The sequence below is a fragment of the Ziziphus jujuba genome, chromosome 12, assembly GCF_031755915.1.
Source record: "Ziziphus jujuba cultivar Dongzao chromosome 12, ASM3175591v1".
Taxonomy (NCBI): domain Eukaryota; kingdom Viridiplantae; phylum Streptophyta; class Magnoliopsida; order Rosales; family Rhamnaceae; genus Ziziphus; species Ziziphus jujuba.
In genome coordinates, this window is record NC_083390.1 from 12,769,369 (window position 1) to 12,792,701 (window position 23,333).

Genomic DNA, 23,333 nt, shown 5'->3' on the forward strand with positions numbered 1-23,333 from the left:
TATATTCCCAATCAATGTGTCTTTTAAAAACGTATTGTATCTTCCCTTGAATGACTGAATCTATCAGTCATATCTTCTTTTGAATCATTATACCCCTTGTTGATATCCTTTTGAAGTCTATATTTACCCTATGGGATTATTTTTTAAGGCTTTGAAAACAATTAAACAAGTATGTGTATAAAGAGAATTAAACAATTTGTCTGGTTCATTGTTTCTCTAAATTTAGAGTGCTACTATTTAAAAAAGTGATCGTTATATCCTATGAGAGAATCATTGTAAAACTATGAGCACTGTAACAAAGCGAATATTGCTTTAAGAAAAAAAAGTTCAACTTTTGCCTCGATCAATATATATAGATCAACTTTCTAAAAGTTTTAATTCTGACACAATACCTATGAGTTATTTTCTTTATCTCATTATAATTATTTTAATTGTTTAATATATTAATATATATATAGAGATATTTATATTTATATTTATTTTGTAGATATTTATATATATACATAGATACAGGATTTGGTTTTTCTAGATTTATTAATTTCCTAACAATCTTAAAACAATAAAATATTAATAAATTAAATGTGATAAATAATTTCTTCCAAATGTTAGGTTCTCTACATGATTTATATATATTTATCTAATTTGTGAAGTTTAGGAAGTTTATCCATATTTACATATATATCTTCTTTATCACTTCTTAGATATATATATATATATATATATTATTTGATATAATAGTACACATACATTTTTGTTCTTATTATAACTCCTACATTTTATTTATATAATTTTATTTCACTCGTTTCTGTGCTTATTTTTTTATACATATACATATATACGCATATTTTGAACTTGTGCGTAGTTATTAGACAATATCTAATATATAACTATTTTAGTGTTTGTTGTGTATATATATATATATTTCATTCACATATTTGCAAGTGATAATTATATTTTATATATAGAGTATATCTATTTATATTGCAACAAGTATTATAGTGGAAATTAAATATTTTATAAATGCATCTTAGATTTATTAAATATTTGTATATACATTTATACACATTTGCACATTTTTAATTTTATTTTATAGACAAAATTATTTGTTTAGTTTAACTATTGCTTAATTAGTAATTATTTGGTAGTTTTTTTTTTTTTTTAAATGGCAGCTAGTACATCTCTACCTGTTACTACTTTACCTATATCTTTGGGTCATGCTGAGAATAAATTTAATGGTTTTGATTTTAAAAAATTGCAACGAGAAATATTATTTTATTTTACTACTTTGAACTTAGCCAAATTTCTCATTAAGGTTGTTCCCGTTCTTAATGAAAATGAGAATAATGCTCAAACGATAGTAGTAGTGGATGCATGGCACCATTTGGATTTTCTACGTAAAAATTATACTTCAATGGTTTAAGTGACACACAATATATGTATATAGTAGTATTAAAGCTACAAAAAAAAATTATGGCAATCTTTGGAGAAAAAATATAAAAAAGAAGATGTTGGCACAAAGAAATTTGTTGTTGACAACTTCTTGAATTTTAAAATGGTTGATTCAAAAAGTGTCACAAGTCAAGTCTAAGAGCTCCAACTCATTTTTCATGAAATACATACTGAAAAAATGGAAATTTGTAAGTCTTTCCAAGTGGCTGTGGTGATTGAAAAATTGCCAACATCTTGGAAGGATTTTAAAAATTATTTAAAACATAAACACAAAGCGATGAGACTTGAGGACTTAAATTGTGAGACTGAGACTAGAAGAAGATAATCAAATTTATAAAAATAAAAGTATAAATCCAATGGAAAGCAAGGGAAATGTAGCAGAACAAGGGCATAAAACCAACAAGAACAAGAAAACGAAATGTAAAAATCAAAGTTCCAATGGAGGGTCTAATGGCGGTGGACTTAAAAGATTCAAAGGCAAATATTTTATATGTGACAAGCCAAGGCATCATACTAAGAATTGTCGTAACCATGAGGGCCAAGAAAACAAAAAGAGAAAGAACATTCATGCTAATGTTACTGAAATTGAAAATCTTTCCAATGATGTCAATGAGATCAATCTCTCTGCTGTTGTTTCTGAAGCCAACTTAGTAGGGAATCAGAGGTCATGGTGTTAAACATGGGGCTACTCCCCATATATATTCTGACAAGAATATGTTCACACCTATTAAATCCCAATCCATTGCAAAGAACAACTTTTCATTGGAATGAAAGGTTATACTTAAGATGACATCTGAAAAGGAAGTTACCCTCATAAATGTGCCGCATGTTCCTGACATTCACAAAAATCTTGTGTCTAGATCATTACTTAAAAATGGCTTTAAGTTGGTATTTAAGTCTGATAAATTTGTACTTTTTAAAGGGGGTATGTATGTGGGTAAATGTTATTTGAGCGAGGGGCTCTTTAAACTTAATATAATAATTATGATGCCTACTATTAATGATAATAATAATAATAATAATAATAATAATAGTAGTAGTAGTAGTACAAATTGTTTTGCTTATTTGAATGAGTCTTCTAATATTTGGTATGATATATTAGGACATGTTAGTTATATTACTATGAGGAGATTAATTAATTTAAATTTAATTCCAAATTTTGATATTGATTTAGATTATAAATATGAAACTTATGTTAAATCTAAATTAACAAAGGAACCTTCTCATACCATTGATAAAAATACTTAATCTTTAGATTTAATTCATAGTGATATATGTGATTCAAAATTTATGCAAACAAGAGGTAGTAAAAAATATTTTATCACATTTATTGATGATTGTACATGTTATTCTGATGAGTACTTATTGAGATCCAAAGATGAGGCTTTGGAAGCATATAAACTTTATAAAAAAGAAGTTGAAAATCAACTTAGTAAGAAGATTAAGGTGTTAAGAAGCAATAGAGATGGTGAATATGATACTTTTTTTTACTTATTTTGTTTTGAACATGGAATTATTCACCAAACCACTGCTCCATATTCACCCCAATCTAATGGTGTTGTAGAATGCAAAAATAAAACATTAAAAGAGATGATGAATGCTATGTTGATAAGTTCTTGTCTACCACAAAATATATGGGAGGAAGCATTGCTTTCTGCAAATTTGCTTTTCAATAAAATACATCATAAGAAAACTAATATGATGCTTTATGAGTTGTGGAAAGGTAGAAAGCCTACCTATAAATACTTGAAACCATGGGGGTGTCTGCAAAGGTAATTATACCTGATCCTAAGAGAATTAAAATAGGACCTAAAATTGTTGATTGTATATTTATTGGATATGCAATTAATAATAATGCTTATAGGTTGCTTGTGCATAAATATGAAATTTCTGATGTACATGTTAATACAACTATTGAATCTAGAAATGCATATTTTTATGAAGATGTATTTCCTCATAAAATGGCACATGATCAAAGTTCCTTCAAAAAGAACTTATGATAAGAATGTAATCCAGAGGAAATGGAGAATGAGCCACGCAAAGCAAAAGAATTAAAATTTCAAGATCTTTTGGTTCGGAATTTTTAACTTACATGTTAGAAACTAAACCAAAGAATTTTGGAGAAGATATGTTTCACTCAAAGCTCCTTATTGGTAAGAAGCAATTAATAATGAAATTGAGTCCATCATGCAAAATCACACATGGGAATGAGTAGATCTTCCACCTAGAAGTAAACATTTAGGGTACAAGTGGATCTTTATGAAAAAGATGAAAACTGATGGATCAGTTGATAAAAATTAAAGCTACATTAGTAGCAAAGGGCTATAAACAAAAAGAAGGTGTAGATTATTTTGATACACATTCACCAGTTACAAGAATTACATCTGTTTGAATGTTAATTACTACTGCAGCATTAAAGAATTCGAAAATACATCAAATGGATGTAAAAATGGCATTTTTAAATAGTAAATTTTATGAAGAGATTTACATGGAACAAACTAAATGATCTGTAGCCCTTGAAAATGAAAATAAAGTTTCTAAACATGTAAAATCATTATATGGTTTAAAACAAGCTCTAAAACAATGGCATAAAAAGTTTGACAATACAATAAAGTCAAACGGGTTTTGAATAAATAAATGTGATAAATGTGTTTATGAGAAAGACACTGAATGTGATTATGTCATTATATATCTTTATGTAGATGATATGGTCATCATTAATAGCACTAAAGATATAATTTAAGCTGTTAAGAAAATTTTGATTAGTAAATTTGAGATGAAAGATTTGGGTATTACAAATGCTATTCTAGGAATTAAAATTTCTAGAGCATAAGATGGTTTTATTTTGTTTCAAAAGCACTATATTAAAAAGTTGCTTAATAAGTTTGACAAAGACAATGACCAAATTCCAAAAACACTTCCATTATATAAAATTCATGGGAATGGTATATCACAACTAGAATATTCTTGAATCATTGGTAGTCTAATATATGTTATGAGTTGTACAAGATCAGATATAGCTTACTTAGTTAAGAAATTGAGTAGGTATATAAATAATCCTGATAAAGGTCACTGAATAGCAATAATTACCATTCTTAAATATCTAAGACATACCATGAATTATGGATTATATTACACAAAATATCCTGTTGTATTCAAGGGATATAGTGATGCTAATTGGATATCTTACTCAAATGATTCAAGATCCATAAGCGGATATGTTTTTATGCTTGGAGGTGCAACAATATTTTGGAGCTCTTCCAAGTAACTTGAATTGCAAGGTCCAAAATGGATATGAATTTATTGCTTTAGATAAAGCTAGAAAAGAAACGGAATGGCTTCAACATTTCCTAGAGGATATTTTCAAGATGGTCAAAACCTCTACCCAGTATTTGCATACATTATGATAGTCAATTTGCTATTGAAATGGTAGGCATAAAGCTAAAATTATAATGGTAAATCTCAATATATACATCGAAGATACTATAAAACAGTTGCTCTCAAATAAAATAATATCGATAGATTATGTAAAATCTAAGGATAATCTTGTAGATTCACTTACTAAAGGTTTAACAAGAGACCAAGTTTACTATTCATCAAGGGGAATGGGATTAAAGTCATTAATTTAGATTTGTCTTAATGGCAACCCTACCTAGTTGACTAGAGATCCTAAGATCTAGGTTCAAAGGGACAATCGAATGGGGTTCAGGAAACTCTTAATAGGAAGTCAACCATGTGAGTGTGAAGGGGTCACTTCTATGAGAATTTTTATAGGCTGGAATTCGCTAGAGCATTCATGAAAAATCAAAAATGTTTAGAGCCAAAATGACCACAACCGAAAGAAACAACAATGTTTAAGAGAGTGATTGTGTGAATTGTCTCCATTTGCAACAATGGCTAAAAATTCAAGACATCATATTCACTTATTAGCTTGTAAATCCTATAGTTTATTATTAAGGAAGACTCAAAGCCAAAAACTATCTTTCCTGAAACAATTACTTTCCGATTGAATTCTTTCTAAATGTATCAATTTTTATTCATGTGGGGGATTATAAAAAATTTATAATGAACAAAAAATTATTTCTAGAATATTATGATTATTGATGGAAAGTTACAATTTAGAACGATTCATTATTAACAGTTGTAATGTTTCCCTTGTATCTGTGTTTATTCCCAATCAATTTGTCTTTTGAAAAACATCGTGTCTTTCCTTGAATCACTGTATCTGTCTGTCATATCTTCTTCTAAATCATTATATCCTTTCTTGATTTCCTTCTAAAGTCTATAAATATCATATGGGATTATTGTTGAATGTTTTGAAAACAATTAAACAAATGTGTGTATAAGGAGAATTCAAAACTTTATCTAACTCATTGTTCTTTGAATTTGAAGTGATACCATTCAAAGAAGTGATTGTTGTATCCTGCAAGATAATCTCTATAAAACTATGAGCACCATAGCAGAGTGAATATTATCTTAAAGAAAACAAATTCAACTCTTACCTCGATCAATATATAAGAGATCAACTTTTTAGGAATTTTAATTCCAACACAACACCTGAATTCTTTTTGTTTATCTCATTATAACTATTCTAATTGTTTGATATATTAATCTAAATAGAGATATTCATATTTATATTTATTTTGTAGATATTTATATACACACACACACACATATATATATATATATATATACAAGTTTGGCGGTTTTAGGTTTTATTAATTAATTTCCTAATATCTTTTAATAAAGAGTTGTCCTTTTCAAGGAGATAAAACTTTAGAGAGAGTTGTGTCATTTGAAACACTAGGATACTTATTATTTCAATTTGAAAAGAGTGTTTAAGATCTTTAGTCGATTGTCAAAATCTGTAAATAAGAGTTGTCTAAAGACACATTTATTTAACAAGAATTCACGTTACATATTCTATACTTCCAAAGTTTCTCTTCCTCAAAGTAAAATCTCTTATTCTGTATTGTGGGCATTCAAATATTCCAAGTATTTGAAGTTTAGGTTGTTTGCAAGTAATACAAATCCTACACAACAGAAAACAGCATATTTGGTGTCCATGTTATTCTGGAGGCATATTGCCAGAGTTTCCTACTTGCATCCATAGATGGTTTACTCGACGGGTGGCAAATTTGTTTTAAAGGTATCTTTATACAGATCAAGCCTTTTTACCTAGAATATCTGCTCATCTCAACACTTTTTATTGTATATTTTATACTAATTTCCAACATAAATAACAATCTTTCCAAGAGCCCAAAAAAGAATTTTGTTAGAACAACAAATGTTTTTGTTAGAACGAAAAATGTTGTTTTAAAGGTATCTTTATACAGATCAAGCCTTTTACCTAGAATATCTGCTCATCTCAACACTTTTTATTGTATATTTTATACTAATTTCCAACATAAATAACAATCTTTCCAAGAGCCCAAAAAAGAATGTTGTTAGAACAACAAATGTAAGTTAGAACGAAAAATGTTGTTCTAGTGCTTTCCGCAATTTTATTTTATTTTTTTCATATTTTGTTTTTATTGGTAGTTGGGGATATGTTTGGTTGTATTTTTTTAATACTTTTATTTAGTAGTGTTTTCATTTTGCAAACTTTTGATAAACTACTAAAGCTAGATGTTTGGTTTAAAAAAAAAAAAAAAAGGCTTTTAAAAGGAAAATTTTAAGAATGTAATGATTTAATTAAAATATGAAGTATTTTTTGTTTTAAAAAAAAAAAAGCACATAACTTGGTATTTCTTTTAGACGCAAAAAAAGAAAAGAGAAAAAAGAAAAAAAAAAAAAAAAAAGGCGAATGGGTGACCTGTTTATTTTCTTTGGTAAGTACTTTTAACTCAAGAGAAAAATCATAATTACACCAAAATATATATATATACATATATATATATATATATAACAGTCACTACAAAACATTCATGGAAAATGTCAAATAAAACTGACCCAGTCGATACATCCCTTACATTTTGTAGCAAATCCGAAAAAAATTTCAAGAGGCACCATTGTATGATATAATGTTTATTATATTTTATTCTATGGTGTAGAAAGATATAAAATTACAAAAATGAAAACTTTTTTGCTTAATTGTACTCTTACTAATTATTGTATTTACTAAATTTAGGATTAAATCTTATCTTTTTCTAAATTTTTTTTGGAGATATATTTTATTTTCAATGCTTTGGCAATATACATCAAATTGGTTGCTAATATATATATATATATATATATAACGCACTAATTGAGGTCAAACAAAAAAATAAAATTTTGATACTGTTAGGATTTAAACAAATAAAAAACTAAAAATAATAATAAAAAGAATATGGATTTGAAATAATAAAAAATGCAGCTTAACTTCCCTTTAATAACAAACACTACATAATTATATTATCTTATAAATATTTTTGGATTTTAACTAATTGTATTATATTATTATACTTTCAAAGTTTTTTTTTTTTTTTTAAATAACAAAAATGTTAGAAAAACTATACAACTCCAGGCTGTTGAGGAAAGGTTTCTTTGGTTGCCAACATTTTCCATGTGGAAACACATAAAAATGTTGCTTGTCTGTATAAAACATCCAAATAAATCACCTCAGAACATCTCCGGCCGACTAGGAAACACAAGTTCTATGTGAACACTTTGACTTGTACGCTATACCACCAATCTGTTATAGGTCCCCACACATTAATCCAGATCAGAACCAATTCAATTTCACATTGAAATCTAATAAAATAGAGTGTGAAAGCGTTTTTGCCCATATCGGTATCATAACATTTGAGGCTAACAGAATAAAATTGTTAAATTGATCATTTATTAATTTACAGCTTAACGTAATAAAATAACACTAAACCATTTTTTAAAGAGTTTTGTTATTCATTGGATATGACCATCAGTAATTGTTGAATTTAATTATGGTTTGGGCTTTTTTTAATTAAAAATCTAATATAGGAAAAAAAAAAAAAAAGAAAAGAAAGAACGGATGGACAAATAACATTTAAAAAAAAAAAAGTTTAAAAATGATTATTCACAAAAAAGGGTAATTCCTATTGACTGCTTTTTCATTCCTATTACATGTAACAAAATTTTGCAGGATATCTGACCACTTAAAGACAGAATCTGGTCCTCAAATTTTGGCCATTTAAAGATCCTCTGAATGCCAAAAAACCAGCAATTTTTGGCCGCCCGTTTTTATGCAAAAAGAAATGACGAATTTAAAGAGAAAAGACCAAAACAAGAATTTTTATATATAAAATGGAGTAAATATAAAGAGGATATATATATAGAAATTGCAAGCCGACATGTATCAATCATGATTCAACGGTTACACACACACACACACACAATAATATAGTCTGATGAGAACGACAAGCATATACTATCCCTGATATTCTGCCCATAACCACCTTTCACAATAAATTCTGTTAGCTTATAAATACAGCTGGCCACTGCTCCTTTAATACTACACTGACAATTCTAGAAATCAGTCACACAGAGGGGGAAAAAAAAGGTTTCATTTCAAAAGAGAGAGGGAAAAAAAAAAAAAAAAAAAAAAGGTTTTTGTGCTTGAGGGAGAGGAATTATGAAGTTGAATTGCTTAAGCTTGATAAATTTTTTAATACTAGGATGTCTATCGGTTGTCTGTGTTTCACAGGATTTTGATTTCTTCTACTTTGTTCAACAGGTACGCACATAGCTAATGACAATATACACATACATATATATTTATGTATTTGTCATATTTTTGTAGAATATTTCATATATGTGAATTTTTATCACATTTCTGTTTGGCAAACTGATGCAGTGGCCAGGTTCCTACTGTGATACAAAACAAAGTTGCTGTTATCCGACGACCGGGAAGCCTGCTGCTGATTTTGGCATCCATGGACTTTGGCCCAACTACAATGATGGTACATACCCATCAAACTGTGATCCCAGTAACCCCTTTGATCAGTCTCAGGTGCATGCTATACAATTTAATCTTCCTCTTTTTTTTCTGTTTTTTTTTTTGTCCAGAATCTTCCAATTTTTTATCATGTACATTTTGGGCATGCGAGCTATTAAGTCTATTGAAAGCAGGAAAAGAAATGAAGGCTTCCAATCAGAAAACTTATATAAGAGTTTCTAACGCAATTGCAGTGTGAATGCTGCTCATTAATTAGAATAGAGTGAAAAAGAGCCTTTTCTTTTTCCTTTTTTTTCTCTTTTTTTAAATTTTTAATTAAAAAAAATTGTGAAAAAGCCTAGGCACTATTAAAGTATCTAGCTTCTCTGCCTCTGCGTGCAAGTTTAAGCTTTGGCTATGGTCACATGCCCCTTTGTTAGAGTCATGCTTCAAAGCCGAACCCTCCTTTTTTAATTTTTGCTTTTCTTGCCGCATGAAGAATTCAAGTTGTTTTCTTTTCATTCCGTGTGTGAATTGGCTAGTTTAACAGTGCTAATATCAGTTAGAAAGAAACAGAGGAATCAGGGCATTATGTGTAACAAAACCTTATTTTTCTTTAACCAATTATAATTTTGGTATTTATGATTGACTATATAGATATCAGATCTGATCAGCAGTTTGCAAAAGAATTGGCCTACGCTAGCTTGTCCAAGCGGCAATGGCACAGCATTTTGGTCACATGAGTGGGATAAACATGGAACTTGCTCTGAATCTTTGCTTGACCAACGTGCTTATTTCCAAACCACCCTAAACTTTAAAAAGCAAGCAAATCTTCTCCAAATCCTTACAACCGCAGGTAATGCCATTATTTGTCACCACTATTCATCTGGTAATTGGTACTTTTTTTTTTTTTCTTTTCTTTTTTGTTGTTTGGTAAGATATGCTAGTTCGTAATTGGTCAAAAAAAGTATTCGTACGAATACCATAAAAGGGTTCTAAAAATTGATCAAATTTACGAAATTTATTAATGTTACAGGAATAAGGCCAAATGGAGAATCGTACAGCCTAGAAGACATCAAAGGAGCGATACAAGGGGGGACTGGATTTGCTCCATGGATTGAGTGCAACACCGACTCCTCAGGGAATAGCCAGCTTTACCAAATTTACTTGTGCGTGGACACTTCCGGATCAAACTTTGTTGAATGTCCAATTTTCCCAAATGGAAAATGTGGTTCCAACATCGAGTTTCCTTCCTTTTAGATGGCTAAAAACAAACGTGTATCTTTTTTCATTTTCTTACTAACTCATCAATTACAATATGGTACATCCGAGTTTGGATAACCAAATAAATTTGTATTCCTACTTTAAATGAATATATAAATGTCAATGGGATATATATTTTCTTACCTGCCATTATTTGAATTAATAATTTTTAGAGTTGTGATTTTGCTCTTTCAAACGCAAAAGCAAATTTAAAAAGAAAAACAAGATTAGTGGAGTTTCTTTGCGAGTATGATTAATGATGTTCTTTCACGTTTCAACCAAACGCATGAATCTTTTTCCCAGTATCAACGAATGGCACAAATGAGTTTTGATGATAATTGCTTAAGCGGGGTGGGCTTTATTGATTTATAAATTGACTTCAAAAGTATGTTTCAAGCCTAGTTTTGGTGACTCTTTTGTCAAAATGTTATGAATTTTATATGGCTCCCAAATTGTAGCTTCCTAAATTTAATCTTGAATAAATTATGCATTGTCACCTCACTACACGATTAGAAAACCAAAGAGATCGAAGTCATTATAATGCAAATAGAATGGATACTTATATAATTTTGCAAAATAAAATAGATATATTTTGTCAAATATGTAATATATATGGGTAATTGGTGCGCTTCCTTTTCAAAATAATTTGACGTTTTAATACTTAAATTTTTATTTTGGGCATTTTGGTCTCAGAAGTCGAATTTCGTTTAAAATTTTATCTTTAATGTGCAACAACATGATCAATTAAGAACCATTTGAACCAATGAAATTTAATTTAAAACATATTTGTGCAAGCAAAATTCTAAACCTAGAGATCAAATTGCCCAAAAAAAATTTAAGAATTAAAGTACCAAAATATGTTTAATTCAAGGGGAAGCACACTAATCCCTACATATATATATATATATATATGTATGTATGTATGTATAAACGTGATAGCAAATTTTCTTTTGGCTTTCCTTTGCACATATATATATATATATATATATCAAAAAATGAATAAAAAAACAATTCAGGTGTTTTTAGTTTTTAGTTTTTTTATTTTTCATCTTTGCCTAAATTTATGTAGTTTTCTTACATCAAGTTTAGTTGATGATAGTTAAAACTTGTTAAACATCTAAATTAATTATAAAGTAAAGAGAGGACAAAAAATTAAATAAATAATTGTATTGTTTTTTGTTTTTTTTTGTTTTTTTTAATTTTCCTTCAAATTTATTATTATTTAAAATATCTAAACAAACTATAACTATTAGGGCAAAATACATTTTAGTATCCTTTACTTTCACCCTTTTTTAGTTCAGGATCTATAAAAAAAAAAATTTACAGATAATATCCTTTATTTTAAAAAAACTTATATATTAATCCATATCTACTAACATTTAATAGAAATCATTAAAAAAGATCACATGTCACTCATGTGACCTTCGAAATTGATTTTTTTAATATATATTTTTTTATTTTTCAAAATAATTTTTAAACAATTAGTTAAAAAAATCTAAAACACTAAATAGCACCGTTTTAATCCAAAATAAATTCTATCTCAACCATCCATTTCCTTCATCATCTTCATTCTCATCGTCTTCTTACGTGCCTCACTTCTATACCCAACCCAAGCTCAAACCAAATCAAATCCTCTAATAAAGGGACTTCCTATTTTTGAGTAAATCATGCGAGGTCCTGTTCCCTTATCCGTAACATGTTAAATTTTAAATTAAAATAAAATAGAATGAAAATTGTCAGATATTAAAGCTCGCGTCCATGGTGGAAGTGTCTCCAATATGATTATATAAAGCAGAATCTCCTACACAAAACCTTATTCACTATCACCCTTCTTTTTCTTCTTCTTCTGCTATGGCAAAAACCCTAAAAGCAAAAGAGTAAGACCACAAAATCTCCAGATCTTCTAATTCCCTATTTTCTCACCGACGAACCAATCATGGTATGATTGATCGATTTCAATACTCTCAATATTTATCCACACCAAATTTCATACTCCTTTTTTTTTTAACGTCAATTTTGTTGTTTTGTCAAAAATTTATGCAGACAGAGAAGCAAAGGAATCATGGACGCAACAAGCATGAATGTGGACATGTCAAACTCACTCGCTGCTTCAACTGCGGCAAATGCTACCCAAGGTTTCCTATATTTGTCCCTCTTATTATTATTACTATTATTATGTATAGTACATGTTTCCTCTATTTGTTCCTCTTGTTATTATTCATCTCTGAAACCTTCCAAGGAGGCCTAGGCGGACGAGCTCAAGCCATAGGAACTTTTCCTAAAATAATGAAGGAACCAGTACCCCCACACTATATTTTAGCCTTGTGCAACTACCTTTGGGTGTTGAACAAATAATTGATTTCCGATGCCGAGCTACTAGTGGTATAGTTTCCAATCCCAACCATAGTGCAAATAAGCTTAGAAAAGCTAGAAGAAAGCCGGAGGTTAGGCGGACTCCCTATTGTTCGTGGTGTTTCAATGAATCGGGTGGATCATCCTCATGGAGGAGGTGAGGGGCAGACGAAAGGAGGTAGACCTTCGATGTCACCTTGAGGGAAGCCCACCAAAGTTGGATTTTGCGCAGGGGTAGGGCAATGCTATAGACTTTCCGTGGTTCGCCGAGTGTGTCGGAGAGAGAAAGAATCTCAGCGAGACTATTGCTAACAATACCAATCACGCCAACGATGAGTGCTAACGCTATGGTACTTGGCTGGAGCATTGTCGGAATTAAAATTTTCTGCTAACAATTAATGGGTTTTCATTTTTCAAACCAAAGTTTAAGAAAATAAAGAAATAAAGAAATAAAAAAAATGAATAAATTGGAAATGGAAGTACTTGCCTTAGCAGCAGCTCCCATTACTCTTGCCCACCACCATCTTGTTATTTGCTTTTTTTATTTTCTTTCATTTTTTATGATGAATTTATGTGAAATCAGAGAATAGAGATTCAGAAAAATAGAGAAGGAGGTGGTTTGGGAGTTTTTAAAGACAAATAGAGAAGGAGGTGGTTTGGGAGTTTTTAAAGACTGTTCTTCTTCTTCTTCTTCTTCTTCTTCTTCTTCTTCTTCTTCTTCTTCTTTTTTTTTTTTTTTTTTTTTTTTTTTTTTTTTTTTGCTTTGGGTATTTAGAAATTTTCAATTTTTAAACTATTTTTTCCTTACAAATTTTATTAAAAAAGATAAAATAATTAAAAAATTATTTTATTTGTCATGTCCAACTCACGTGATTAATTTTTAACAGAAACCATTTTGTTTTAATAGTTTGGGTAGTAAAATGTATTATCCATAAAAAATTTTTTTACATAACTAGAACTAAAAAATGGTAAACGTAGAGGGTATTAAACTACATTTTGCCCTAACTATTATTACCTAACACTTGAATTAAGTAAATTATATACAGAGAAAAAAAAAATAATAAACAAAACACCAACCATCTTACCAAATGCCATTAAGAAACAGAGGTATTTGTTTTAATAAAAAAAATTTGCGAAAGATTATGCCATTATCCAAGGCCATAAAACTTTGATAATCAAATGGAAACATTGCCTGGCTTGTTAAGGCCGTTTAAGAAGAAAACTTACCATTAAATGCTTTACAACTCAATCACACTTAATATATTTTTGTAATAGATTCAATAACTGTAAAACATTTACTTATCTTTCTCTATGTACAACTTCAACAAAATTGAATTACCGAAAAATAAAAATTCAACAAAATTATCATCAAATGATTTTTTTTTCCCTAATAGCTAGCAACAATAATGTATAAATAAATAAAAAAACAAAAAAATAAAAAAAGAAGCATTCATATTACAGTGAAAAAAGAAAAGATAATTTATAAATAGTGAAATAAACCAAAAAAGTGCCAATATCTATTATTTCTTTCCATATTGGTTATTAATTAAGAATACATTGCTCTTTTACCATTTATTACTAAAGAAAAATTTATTATAATATTACTAAGAATAATTATAAAAAAAAAAAGTAGTTATTCGATTATCAATTATAATTCATAACTCATAAATTTTCAATATTCATTATAGAAACTATTACACATTAAATATTATCTATAAAACCTTAATTCAATTGTCATACTTAATTGTTATAATATTCATTATACCTATATATCATGTTATATACTTGGAAAATATATCCTTTAATATGTGTATAAAATCAAGCTCATATCAAGATGATATAATAATTTTTATATCAAATCATTTTTAAATCACATAAAATGTTAAAATTTAAAATTAAAAAATAATAAATACAAATTTATTGATATACTAAAAACTCTATCTAGGGATTAAAAATACGTTGATAAGATCGAAAGGATTGAAAAAGTAAAATCCTATCATTAGTATTTACATTAATCCTAATTTTAGAAATTTGATTTAAGTATGATAGTATATATACAAGTAATAATTATTTAAAAACTATTCTTTTATTTATTTGTTTATTTTTGTGATCAGAACTCTACAAATTTGATCAAAATATACATATCTGCAATTTTAAATTTGGAAATATATAATTTTTATGTATATATAAAAATAAATATCAAGGTAGGCTTCAGCTGTAGACTATAATTACAATCCGTTGATTTTTCTCTTTTACAGCTAAATTTATATGTCTCCAAATTTGATGTCATTTGAGCAATCAATCCTAAAATATTTTTATCCTCATAAATTTATGAGTTGGCCCCCTCAGAAAAATATTTGGATCCGCCCCCATTGACTTGGTTTTGATAAAATCACTTCATGCTTCAAAAAATAACAGTATATATAGGATGAAAAATAAAAACCAATGTATATGTAGGAAATATTTGTAGAAGGATTCAAGCAATTTGATCTCCTGCACCATAATATATACTAAAGCATTTGACGCATCATGGTAACAAAAAATAAATACAAAAAAAAAAAAAGTCCAGACATAGATCTATAATAATAATAATAATAATAATACAGAATTGCAATGATGCTAACAAAAAAAGAAAAAAAAAATTACTGGCACTGCAAAACAATCTTTATATAGTCCCATAAATTACATCAATTTTAAATAGTAGAAAGTATCAAGTGCACAAATAATAATAATAATAATAATCCCCAAATGAATTTCGCCTAAACTAAAGTGGTAATAAAATGCTTTCGTCCTTTTCGAGAAAAAAATAGATAATAATAATGATGATGATGATGATGATGATGATAGTAGAAGAGGCAAGTTAGAAAGGAATTTTCATTTACCCTAAAATAATAATAATAATAATAATAAGTTATAAAGGAATTTTCACTTTTGATAAAGAGTAAAGTTTATAGTAAAGTTTTAAATATCTAAGATTTTCATCAAAATTTAAAAAAAAAAAAAAAATTTAAGGACTTAAAAAGAAATTTAGCTTCTAAATAAAAACGGATAAAATTTTCATAATATCTATTAAAATTTTCAAAATTTTTTCAAAATTTTCATTAAAATTTTCATCAAAACATCCACATTAAATCCCTAATAATTTGATTAAAAAATCCATAATATCCATTAAATTTTTGAAAATTTCCATGTAAATTTTCAAAATTTAAATGGAAATTTTAGAAATATTTATGACATTTTTTAAAAAGATTTTATAAAAATATTCATAAATATTATCAATGTTTAATAAATTACTTTACCAAATTAAGTTTAGTGATATATATATATATATTTTTATTTTTTAATTATTTTTCAAATATTTAATGAGATAAATAAAACAGATTGAATTAAATTAAATAATCATGATAGGTTCTATTTATTTATAAATATATATACTTGCTATACATTTTGTATAAGATAGATTTATTAGAATTTCATAATTCTAAGTTAATTGTTGATTATATAATAATGAAAAATAATAATATAGAAATACAATATTATGTAAAATTAGTATTGATAGTATTTAAATTAATAACATTAAGTAAATAAAAATAAAAAGATAATAGAATATATTATACTAAATAGTAAGGACAATTACATTTAATATAAGGCCTTTATGATTGGTATATTAATAATTACATAAAAATTATCAAGGAGATATATCCTTTAATAATTACTTTTAATATTTTATATCTTAAAATGAAAATGAAAAAGAGACCAACAATTTTTTATTATCTAAGAATTCTATAAATATTGAAGTGATATTTATGAAATATAATATAATTGTAATAATTATTTTATTTTAATTAATAAATAATTTCATCAAATATATATATATATATATAAAGTTGCATATTTTTATTAATAATAATTTATTTATGATTATTACCGCTTACTATAAATTAAAATTAAATTAATTAAGAAAAATATAATATTTATTCATTATTTTTGTAATTTTTATAATAATTTGATAATTGATTGATTAAATAAGTTAATTCTAAAATTTCAATAAACATTTTTATTTCTTTAAATTAAATGCTATCAATTTTTATTAATTTTTGTAAATATTTATATTCAATATTTTTGGATATTTTTATAAAAAAATTTATATTTTAAATATAATACAAAAATTTTAAACTGACTTAGAAGATAAAAATATTGATGTAGCGGACTATAGACCTGGCAATTTGGATCATGACACGGCGACACGACTCGAAAACGACACGAAATAAATGGGTTTGGGTTTATTATAAATGGGTTCGGGTCATAATCGGGTCAACCCGTTTAACACGATTATTAATCGTGTCATTTTCGGGTTGACCTGTTTAACTCGAAATTGACCCGTTACGACCCATTTATTAATCGTGTCATTTTCGGGTTGACCTGTTTAACACGATTATATACCTATTACAACCCATTTAAATTTAATTTTAAATTAATATTTTATCACTAATATAATATTTAATAACTAAAAAATATTATAAATTAAAAATTTTATAAAAATAATTTTCTATTACTAATTTTTTAAAAACAAAAAATACATATTTAATAAAACAAAAACATAAAAATAAAAAAAAATAAAAAAAATTTCGGGTTAATAGGTTAATTTTCGGGTTAACGGGTTAATAGGTTAGTTTTCGGGTTAATAGGTCAATTTCAGGTTAACGGGTTAATAGGTCAACACGACCCCTTAAAATAATCGTGTTAAACGGGTCGTGTCGTGTTGACCTGTTTATAAACAGGTCGGGTTAGTGTTTTAGGTACCTGACACGATTAATAAATGGGTCGTGTTCGGGTTAGGCATTTTTGACCCGATTATTAAACGGGTTGACACGAACACGACCCACCAACCCGAATTGCCAGGTATAGCGGACTAGATAAGGAGCCGTGCAGGTCGGAAGGTAGGTACAAAAATGAGGTCCGGGACCATGTATGTGACATACACTCTTTTGAGGATTGTGCTGCTGTTTCATCGCAACGCGGCAGCTACTTCAAACTATAATTTTCATGTCCTAGCCAATAGCAATATGCCACGTCTGTTATTAGGTGGAAAGTCGTGAGTATTTTCTTCTTTCCACGCTTTATTAAATTTCAGTTCGGCATGGTTGAGTCTTTAGACGTCACTTAGTTCACATCCTTTCACACGGAAACTTGTCTGCAAGGTTCTCGGCCTTTTTTTTTTCAAAAATAAGAATTGAAAAAAAAAAAAATTTAAATGCTTATGGCGTTTTAATTGTTTTCCAGATGCAGCATTAATATAGGACCAAATAATTTAAGAAGTTCAACAAAATGGAGGAAAAAAATGTTTTTCTTTTTTTCTTTATTGCAATTTTTATATACAAGTATATATATATATATATATATGTTGATAGTTTTAATATCCTAATTCCTGAAAACTCTAATATATTTTAAATTATAATAGGAGATATAATTACATGGCAAATGCAATAATTGATATGAAGAAAACAATTCTCTAGTGAAGTCTACAGTATTTGAATATGTTTGCGTTCTTGTAAGGAAAAAAAAAAAAAAAAAAACATTTTAAAGTACAAAACTACCACGTTAGGCTTGCGTATCCACGTCTTATAAGCCAATAAGATGAGCTTTGAGAGCCTGCCAACTTCCTCCTTTTGTTATTACTTAAAGTCTAATTCCCAGTCCCAGTATTATTAATTACTAGTTATATGAATATATAATACATTGACAAAGCAGCTATAACTCGCAAATACATAAACCTAAAAAAAAATTAATCATACTTTTTGTATACGGTTTTTGAAATTTATTCGTTGGCAGAAAGTCTAATTAATTAATTTGTCATTTATTAGCTTTTTTTTTTTTTGGTGTGCATATATTGTTATGAATTAGTTGGTGGAAATGCTGTCTCTTTCTATGTCAAAGTTTGCAACTTGTCCACCAAGTCTCAAATATGAATATATATATATATATATATAAAATGAAAATCGCCCCGGTTGATTATTTAAACAACGTCAATGTATAAACAAAAATAAATTAATTTTAAATTTGAATCCATTTTATATGCTCCCCTATGCATGTCAGTAAATTAATTGAACTCGACCTATAGCTATAATAATATAAGGCGGATTTTATTTTGATTTAATTTCCTACTATGTCAGAATTAATTAAGAAAAGTACAAAGCAATTACAATAACAAATAAGAGAATAGTCAACAAAAATAAATTGAAAAGGAAAGGAAAGGGAAGAAGATAAGCAAGCTGATGTATTATTTTTATAAATTTGGTTAGCATATGCAGCAAGGTATTCGTTCGATCCACGCAATCCTTATGATTCCTTTGCCCTATTAATATATGCCGGCTTCATTTCAATTATATATACTGCATGCAAAATTGTCACTCTATAGTTGAAAAGGCGCAAACCAATAATAAAGTCATTTTGAAAAAATCAGTGATAATTTGGGGGGAAAAAAGGGCGAAATTAAGAAAGAAAAAAAAAAAATTAACAATGAGATACAGAAGCTCAATCTTGATCAGTCTTTTGGTTTTTCAGTATCTTTCAATTTTTTGTGTTGCACAGGACTTTGATTTCTTCTACTTTGTTCAACAGGTTGCTTAATTATGTTTTTGCTTTCATTCTTTAATTTTTAAGATTATAGCTCTTTATTAATTTCATGGTTTTTGTGGAAATATATAGTGGCCAGGAGCATACTGTGATTCAAGGCAGACTTGTTGCTATCCAAAAACTGGGAAACCAGCGGCTGATTTCGGCATTCATGGGCTTTGGCCTAACTACAAGGATGGCTCTTATCCATCAAATTGTGACCCGGATAGCGTTTTCGATAAATCTGAGGTATTTTTATCATCTATATATATATATATATATATATATCCACGATTTATTTACGAAATATACGGTTGATGTTTGCATCTTAGATTCATATTAATAATTTTTCAGATGTCAGCAATAAAATAATTGTTTTGTCTTTCAATGGCTTTCTGCATTTAGAAATCTAAGCCAAAAATAAATAAACCGATAAAATTGAAAGATCACCTAAAAAGACGAAGAAGACGCAAGTTGTTGTGTGTGCAATTTGGATAACAAAATTAATTTAGCAATTACTTTGTCTTCGAGTACAAGCCATATTTTATTTTAATTTATTTTTGCTTCACGCAAACACAATAGTAACACCATCAAGAATAGGAAATGATGCAAAATTGGCTTAATTGTCTCCAACTTTACAATCATTTGAGAGGTCCTATATATTTATTTTTGATAACTATCAATACAATCTATAAATAATTGTTTATTTATTTTCTTTTCTTTCCTTTCCTTTAGATATCGGACCTAATGAGTAGTTTGGAAAAATACTGGCCATCTCTGAGCTGTCCAAGTAGCAACGGATTTAGATTCTGGTCACATGAATGGGAAAAACATGGTACTTGTTCGGAGTCCGAACTGGATCAGCATGACTATTTCCAATCAGCCCTGAAGTTGAAAGAAAAAGTTAACCTCCTCCAAATCCTTAAGAAAGCAGAAATTGAACCAGATGATGGATTTTACAGTTTAAAAAGCCTTGTCGAAGCCATAAAAGAGGCAACTGGGTATGAACCAGGGATTGACTGCAACAGGGACTCGGCGGGTAACAGCCAACTTTACCAAATTTATTTGTGCGTTGACACCTCTGGATCGGATATTATTAAGTGTCCAGTGCTTCCACGGGGGAGATGCGCTTCTCAAGTTCAATTTGCTAAATTTTAGCGGATTAGATCTTCATTGTACACTTTTTAATTATTCGCTAATTTTATATGTAATTTCTATTATCAGTCTTTTCTTCTTCTTTTTTAATTGACTAGCTCGTAAAATTTCTTGTCGGCAGTAAATTACATCCAATGATAAATTTGAATACGCGCGGTTTTCAATTTACTGGCTGAAATATGTTTCAAGGATGGAATTTGCATGGCTGCTGAAAGTTGGGATGTCTTATTGCGACGGACGCTTCCTCCTCTTCCACGTTGAAATTAACTTTTCGATTGTGCATTTGTTTTTATGCCCTTCTGTTAAAATTTAAAAAATATTGCATAAAAATTTGTGTTTCTATTTCTCTCCCATCAGCCATCCCTTTGCTATAGCCGCCAAGTTGAACCGCTAGAAAATCCATATTTTTTCCATCAATTTATTTTAACTTAAAGGGTACAGAAAACTGATTATAAAGTTTGATTTCTCACCCAAATGCAGTAAATTATAGGAATGAGTGAAAGATAAGATGATGGGTTAAGGTCCACTAATTATAGGAGTGAATGAAATATAAGATCAGGGGTGAAGGTCTTCAAGACGAAGGTGAACCTGGAGTTGAACGAAATTTTCGGTCCCTGCAAATGCCAATTAAAAAGAAATGAAAGCAACCCTTGACCATAGGAGAAGAATATTTGAATGAATCAAGAATTTAAAGAGCTTTTGATAAGAGGCAAAAAAGGAAATACTCAGACCCAACGATTGAGACTAGCGTGGAAGGGGAAGAAACTCGTGTGGCAATAAAATTGCCGCTGAAACTATGTATACTATATATATTTTTCATTTTATTTTAACATCTAATTTATCATAGACCAACCAACGATTGAGACTAGCGTGGAAAGAAACTTTTAGATATGTATATATATTTTTCATTTTATTTTAATATCTAATCTATTATAGACCAACCAATTGGTTGGTGATATTAACTTTTACCTTCCGTTTGGTAGAACTGATGTAAAATAGGAAGGATGGAAGAAGGAGGAGAAATGGTAAGCTTCTAATATATTTTTATTTTTATTTGATATAACATGAAGGATTGAAGTTTGGCATATAAATGAAAAATGATTAGAAAACCACAATTTATCTTATCAACTAATTATAACATTTATCTTATCAAAATAGTAATTCATCAAAAAAAAAATATTACTTAAAATAGTATTACTAATACAAGAATCATCACTTAAAAAATAATTTTCTTTTTTTAATTATTTTTTTCTAATGTTTTTAATGCTGATATATATGATATATATATATTTATATATATAAGAATTAAATGCAATTTACTATCTATAGCTGAGGTTTGTTCGAGGTCTCTGTTTATATATTTTATTTATTTATTTTGAATTTGATACCTTTTAAATTTTAAAAAATTACAATTTGATGACAAAAACGTTAAATTCTAATAGAACATTAATGATGTGATGTCCCGCCACTTTCTTACTCCATCAATGTTGTTCTTAATGTATCCATTATATTTTAAACTGTAATATCTCAAATTTTCAAAATCCTATTTCTTTTTTGTTTTTTTTAAAAATTTTTATGATGCTTGAATATTTTGTATCCTCTTAGAAAAGTTTTCTGAAAAAATGAAGGGCAAATTTTTCAACTATATTATTTTTGGGTATTACAAAAATTTAATTTGGAAAATAAAAATATGCTCTTGTGATTTAATATATATATATATATATATATGTATGTGTGCATATGCCAAATTACTTTATTTGACAGAAATAGAAAATTGTTTTAATTTTAAAAGCATAGAAATGCCATCCAACATATGAATATATATTTATATATATGTATATATATATATAAATAAATAATTGTTTTATTTAAGGGCATTTTTGAAAATATAAAAGTTATATAAAAGATCCAAATATGATTAAATTATTTTACAAAGATATTTTGGTAATTAAACTTTTAAAATATTTGAAATTCTCATTATGCCCCATCAGTCTTGTCTTTATGCAAGGATTATAAGGATATTTTGGACTTTAAATTTTGAAATTTTTAGGAAATTATATTTTTACCCTTCTTGCATTTGATTTATAAAAGGCACCACCGCATGGGGACGACTTTCTTCATTTCCTTTCTTCGTTATTTTTCTTTCCTTTTTCTTTTGGCAAAATAATATTTTTTATTTTTTATTCTTACTCAAGTTTTTAATGCTAACACACACATATATAAATATATATTATAATTAAATGCAATTATAAATATTTTATGCAATTTAACAAAATACTTAGTTAAGGTAAAGTTTGTTTTGAGGTCTCTATTTACATATTTATTTATTTTGCATTTAATACTTTTTAAATTTCAAAATTTATAATTTGGTGATAAAAATGTTAAATGCTAATGGAAATTAATGATGTAATTCCCTATCACTCTCTTACTTCACCAATATTATCTTTAATTCATCCACCGACTTTTAAATTATAACATCCCAAACTTTCAAAACCTTTTTTTTTTACGAAATTTTTTTTGGTGCTTGAATATTTTGAATGCTTGTAAAAAAGTTTCAAACAAAAAGTGTGGGGAAATTTTTTAATTTTATTACGTTTGGGTATTACAA

The 23,333-nt window shown here is 27.8% G+C and overlaps 2 protein-coding genes across 2 annotated transcripts; both read left to right on the forward strand.

Moving 5' to 3' along the window:
• The first annotated feature begins 8,928 nt into the window (after nt 1-8,928).
• LOC125418680 (extracellular ribonuclease LE) lies at nt 8,929-10,746 on the forward strand. Its single transcript, XM_048462856.2, has 4 exons — nt 8,929-9,139; nt 9,260-9,415; nt 9,998-10,196; nt 10,377-10,746. The coding sequence occupies exons 1-4, from the start codon at nt 9,038-9,040 to the stop codon at nt 10,598-10,600; spliced, it is 681 nt and encodes a 226-aa protein (XP_048318813.2). The 5' UTR covers nt 8,929-9,037; the 3' UTR covers nt 10,601-10,746.
• An 8,591-nt stretch (nt 10,747-19,337) lies between these two features.
• LOC107429010 (ribonuclease 3) lies at nt 19,338-20,913 on the forward strand. Its single transcript, XM_016039620.4, has 3 exons — nt 19,338-19,576; nt 19,664-19,819; nt 20,306-20,913. The coding sequence occupies exons 1-3, from the start codon at nt 19,352-19,354 to the stop codon at nt 20,726-20,728; spliced, it is 804 nt and encodes a 267-aa protein (XP_015895106.3). The 5' UTR covers nt 19,338-19,351; the 3' UTR covers nt 20,729-20,913.
• The last annotated feature ends 2,420 nt before the right edge of the window (nt 20,914-23,333 follow it).

What these genes read in the sequence shown, in the direction of transcription:
- LOC125418680 (XM_048462856.2), top strand. Translation starts at nt 9,038, where the DNA reads ATGAAGTTGAATTGCTTAAGCTTGATAAATTTTTTAATACTAGGATGT. An exon ending in TCTTCTACTTTGTTCAACAG is followed by an intron (nt 9,140 to 9,259) that starts GTACGCACATAG and finishes AAACTGATGCAG; the next exon opens with TGGCCAGGTTCCTACTGTGA. An exon ending in ACCCCTTTGATCAGTCTCAG is followed by an intron (nt 9,416 to 9,997) that starts GTGCATGCTATA and finishes TTGACTATATAG; the next exon opens with ATATCAGATCTGATCAGCAG.
- LOC107429010 (XM_016039620.4), top strand. Translation starts at nt 19,352, where the DNA reads ATGCAAAATTGTCACTCTATAGTTGAAAAGGCGCAAACCAATAATAAA. An exon ending in TCTTCTACTTTGTTCAACAG is followed by an intron (nt 19,577 to 19,663) that starts GTTGCTTAATTA and finishes GGAAATATATAG; the next exon opens with TGGCCAGGAGCATACTGTGA. An exon ending in GCGTTTTCGATAAATCTGAG is followed by an intron (nt 19,820 to 20,305) that starts GTATTTTTATCA and finishes CCTTTCCTTTAG; the next exon opens with ATATCGGACCTAATGAGTAG.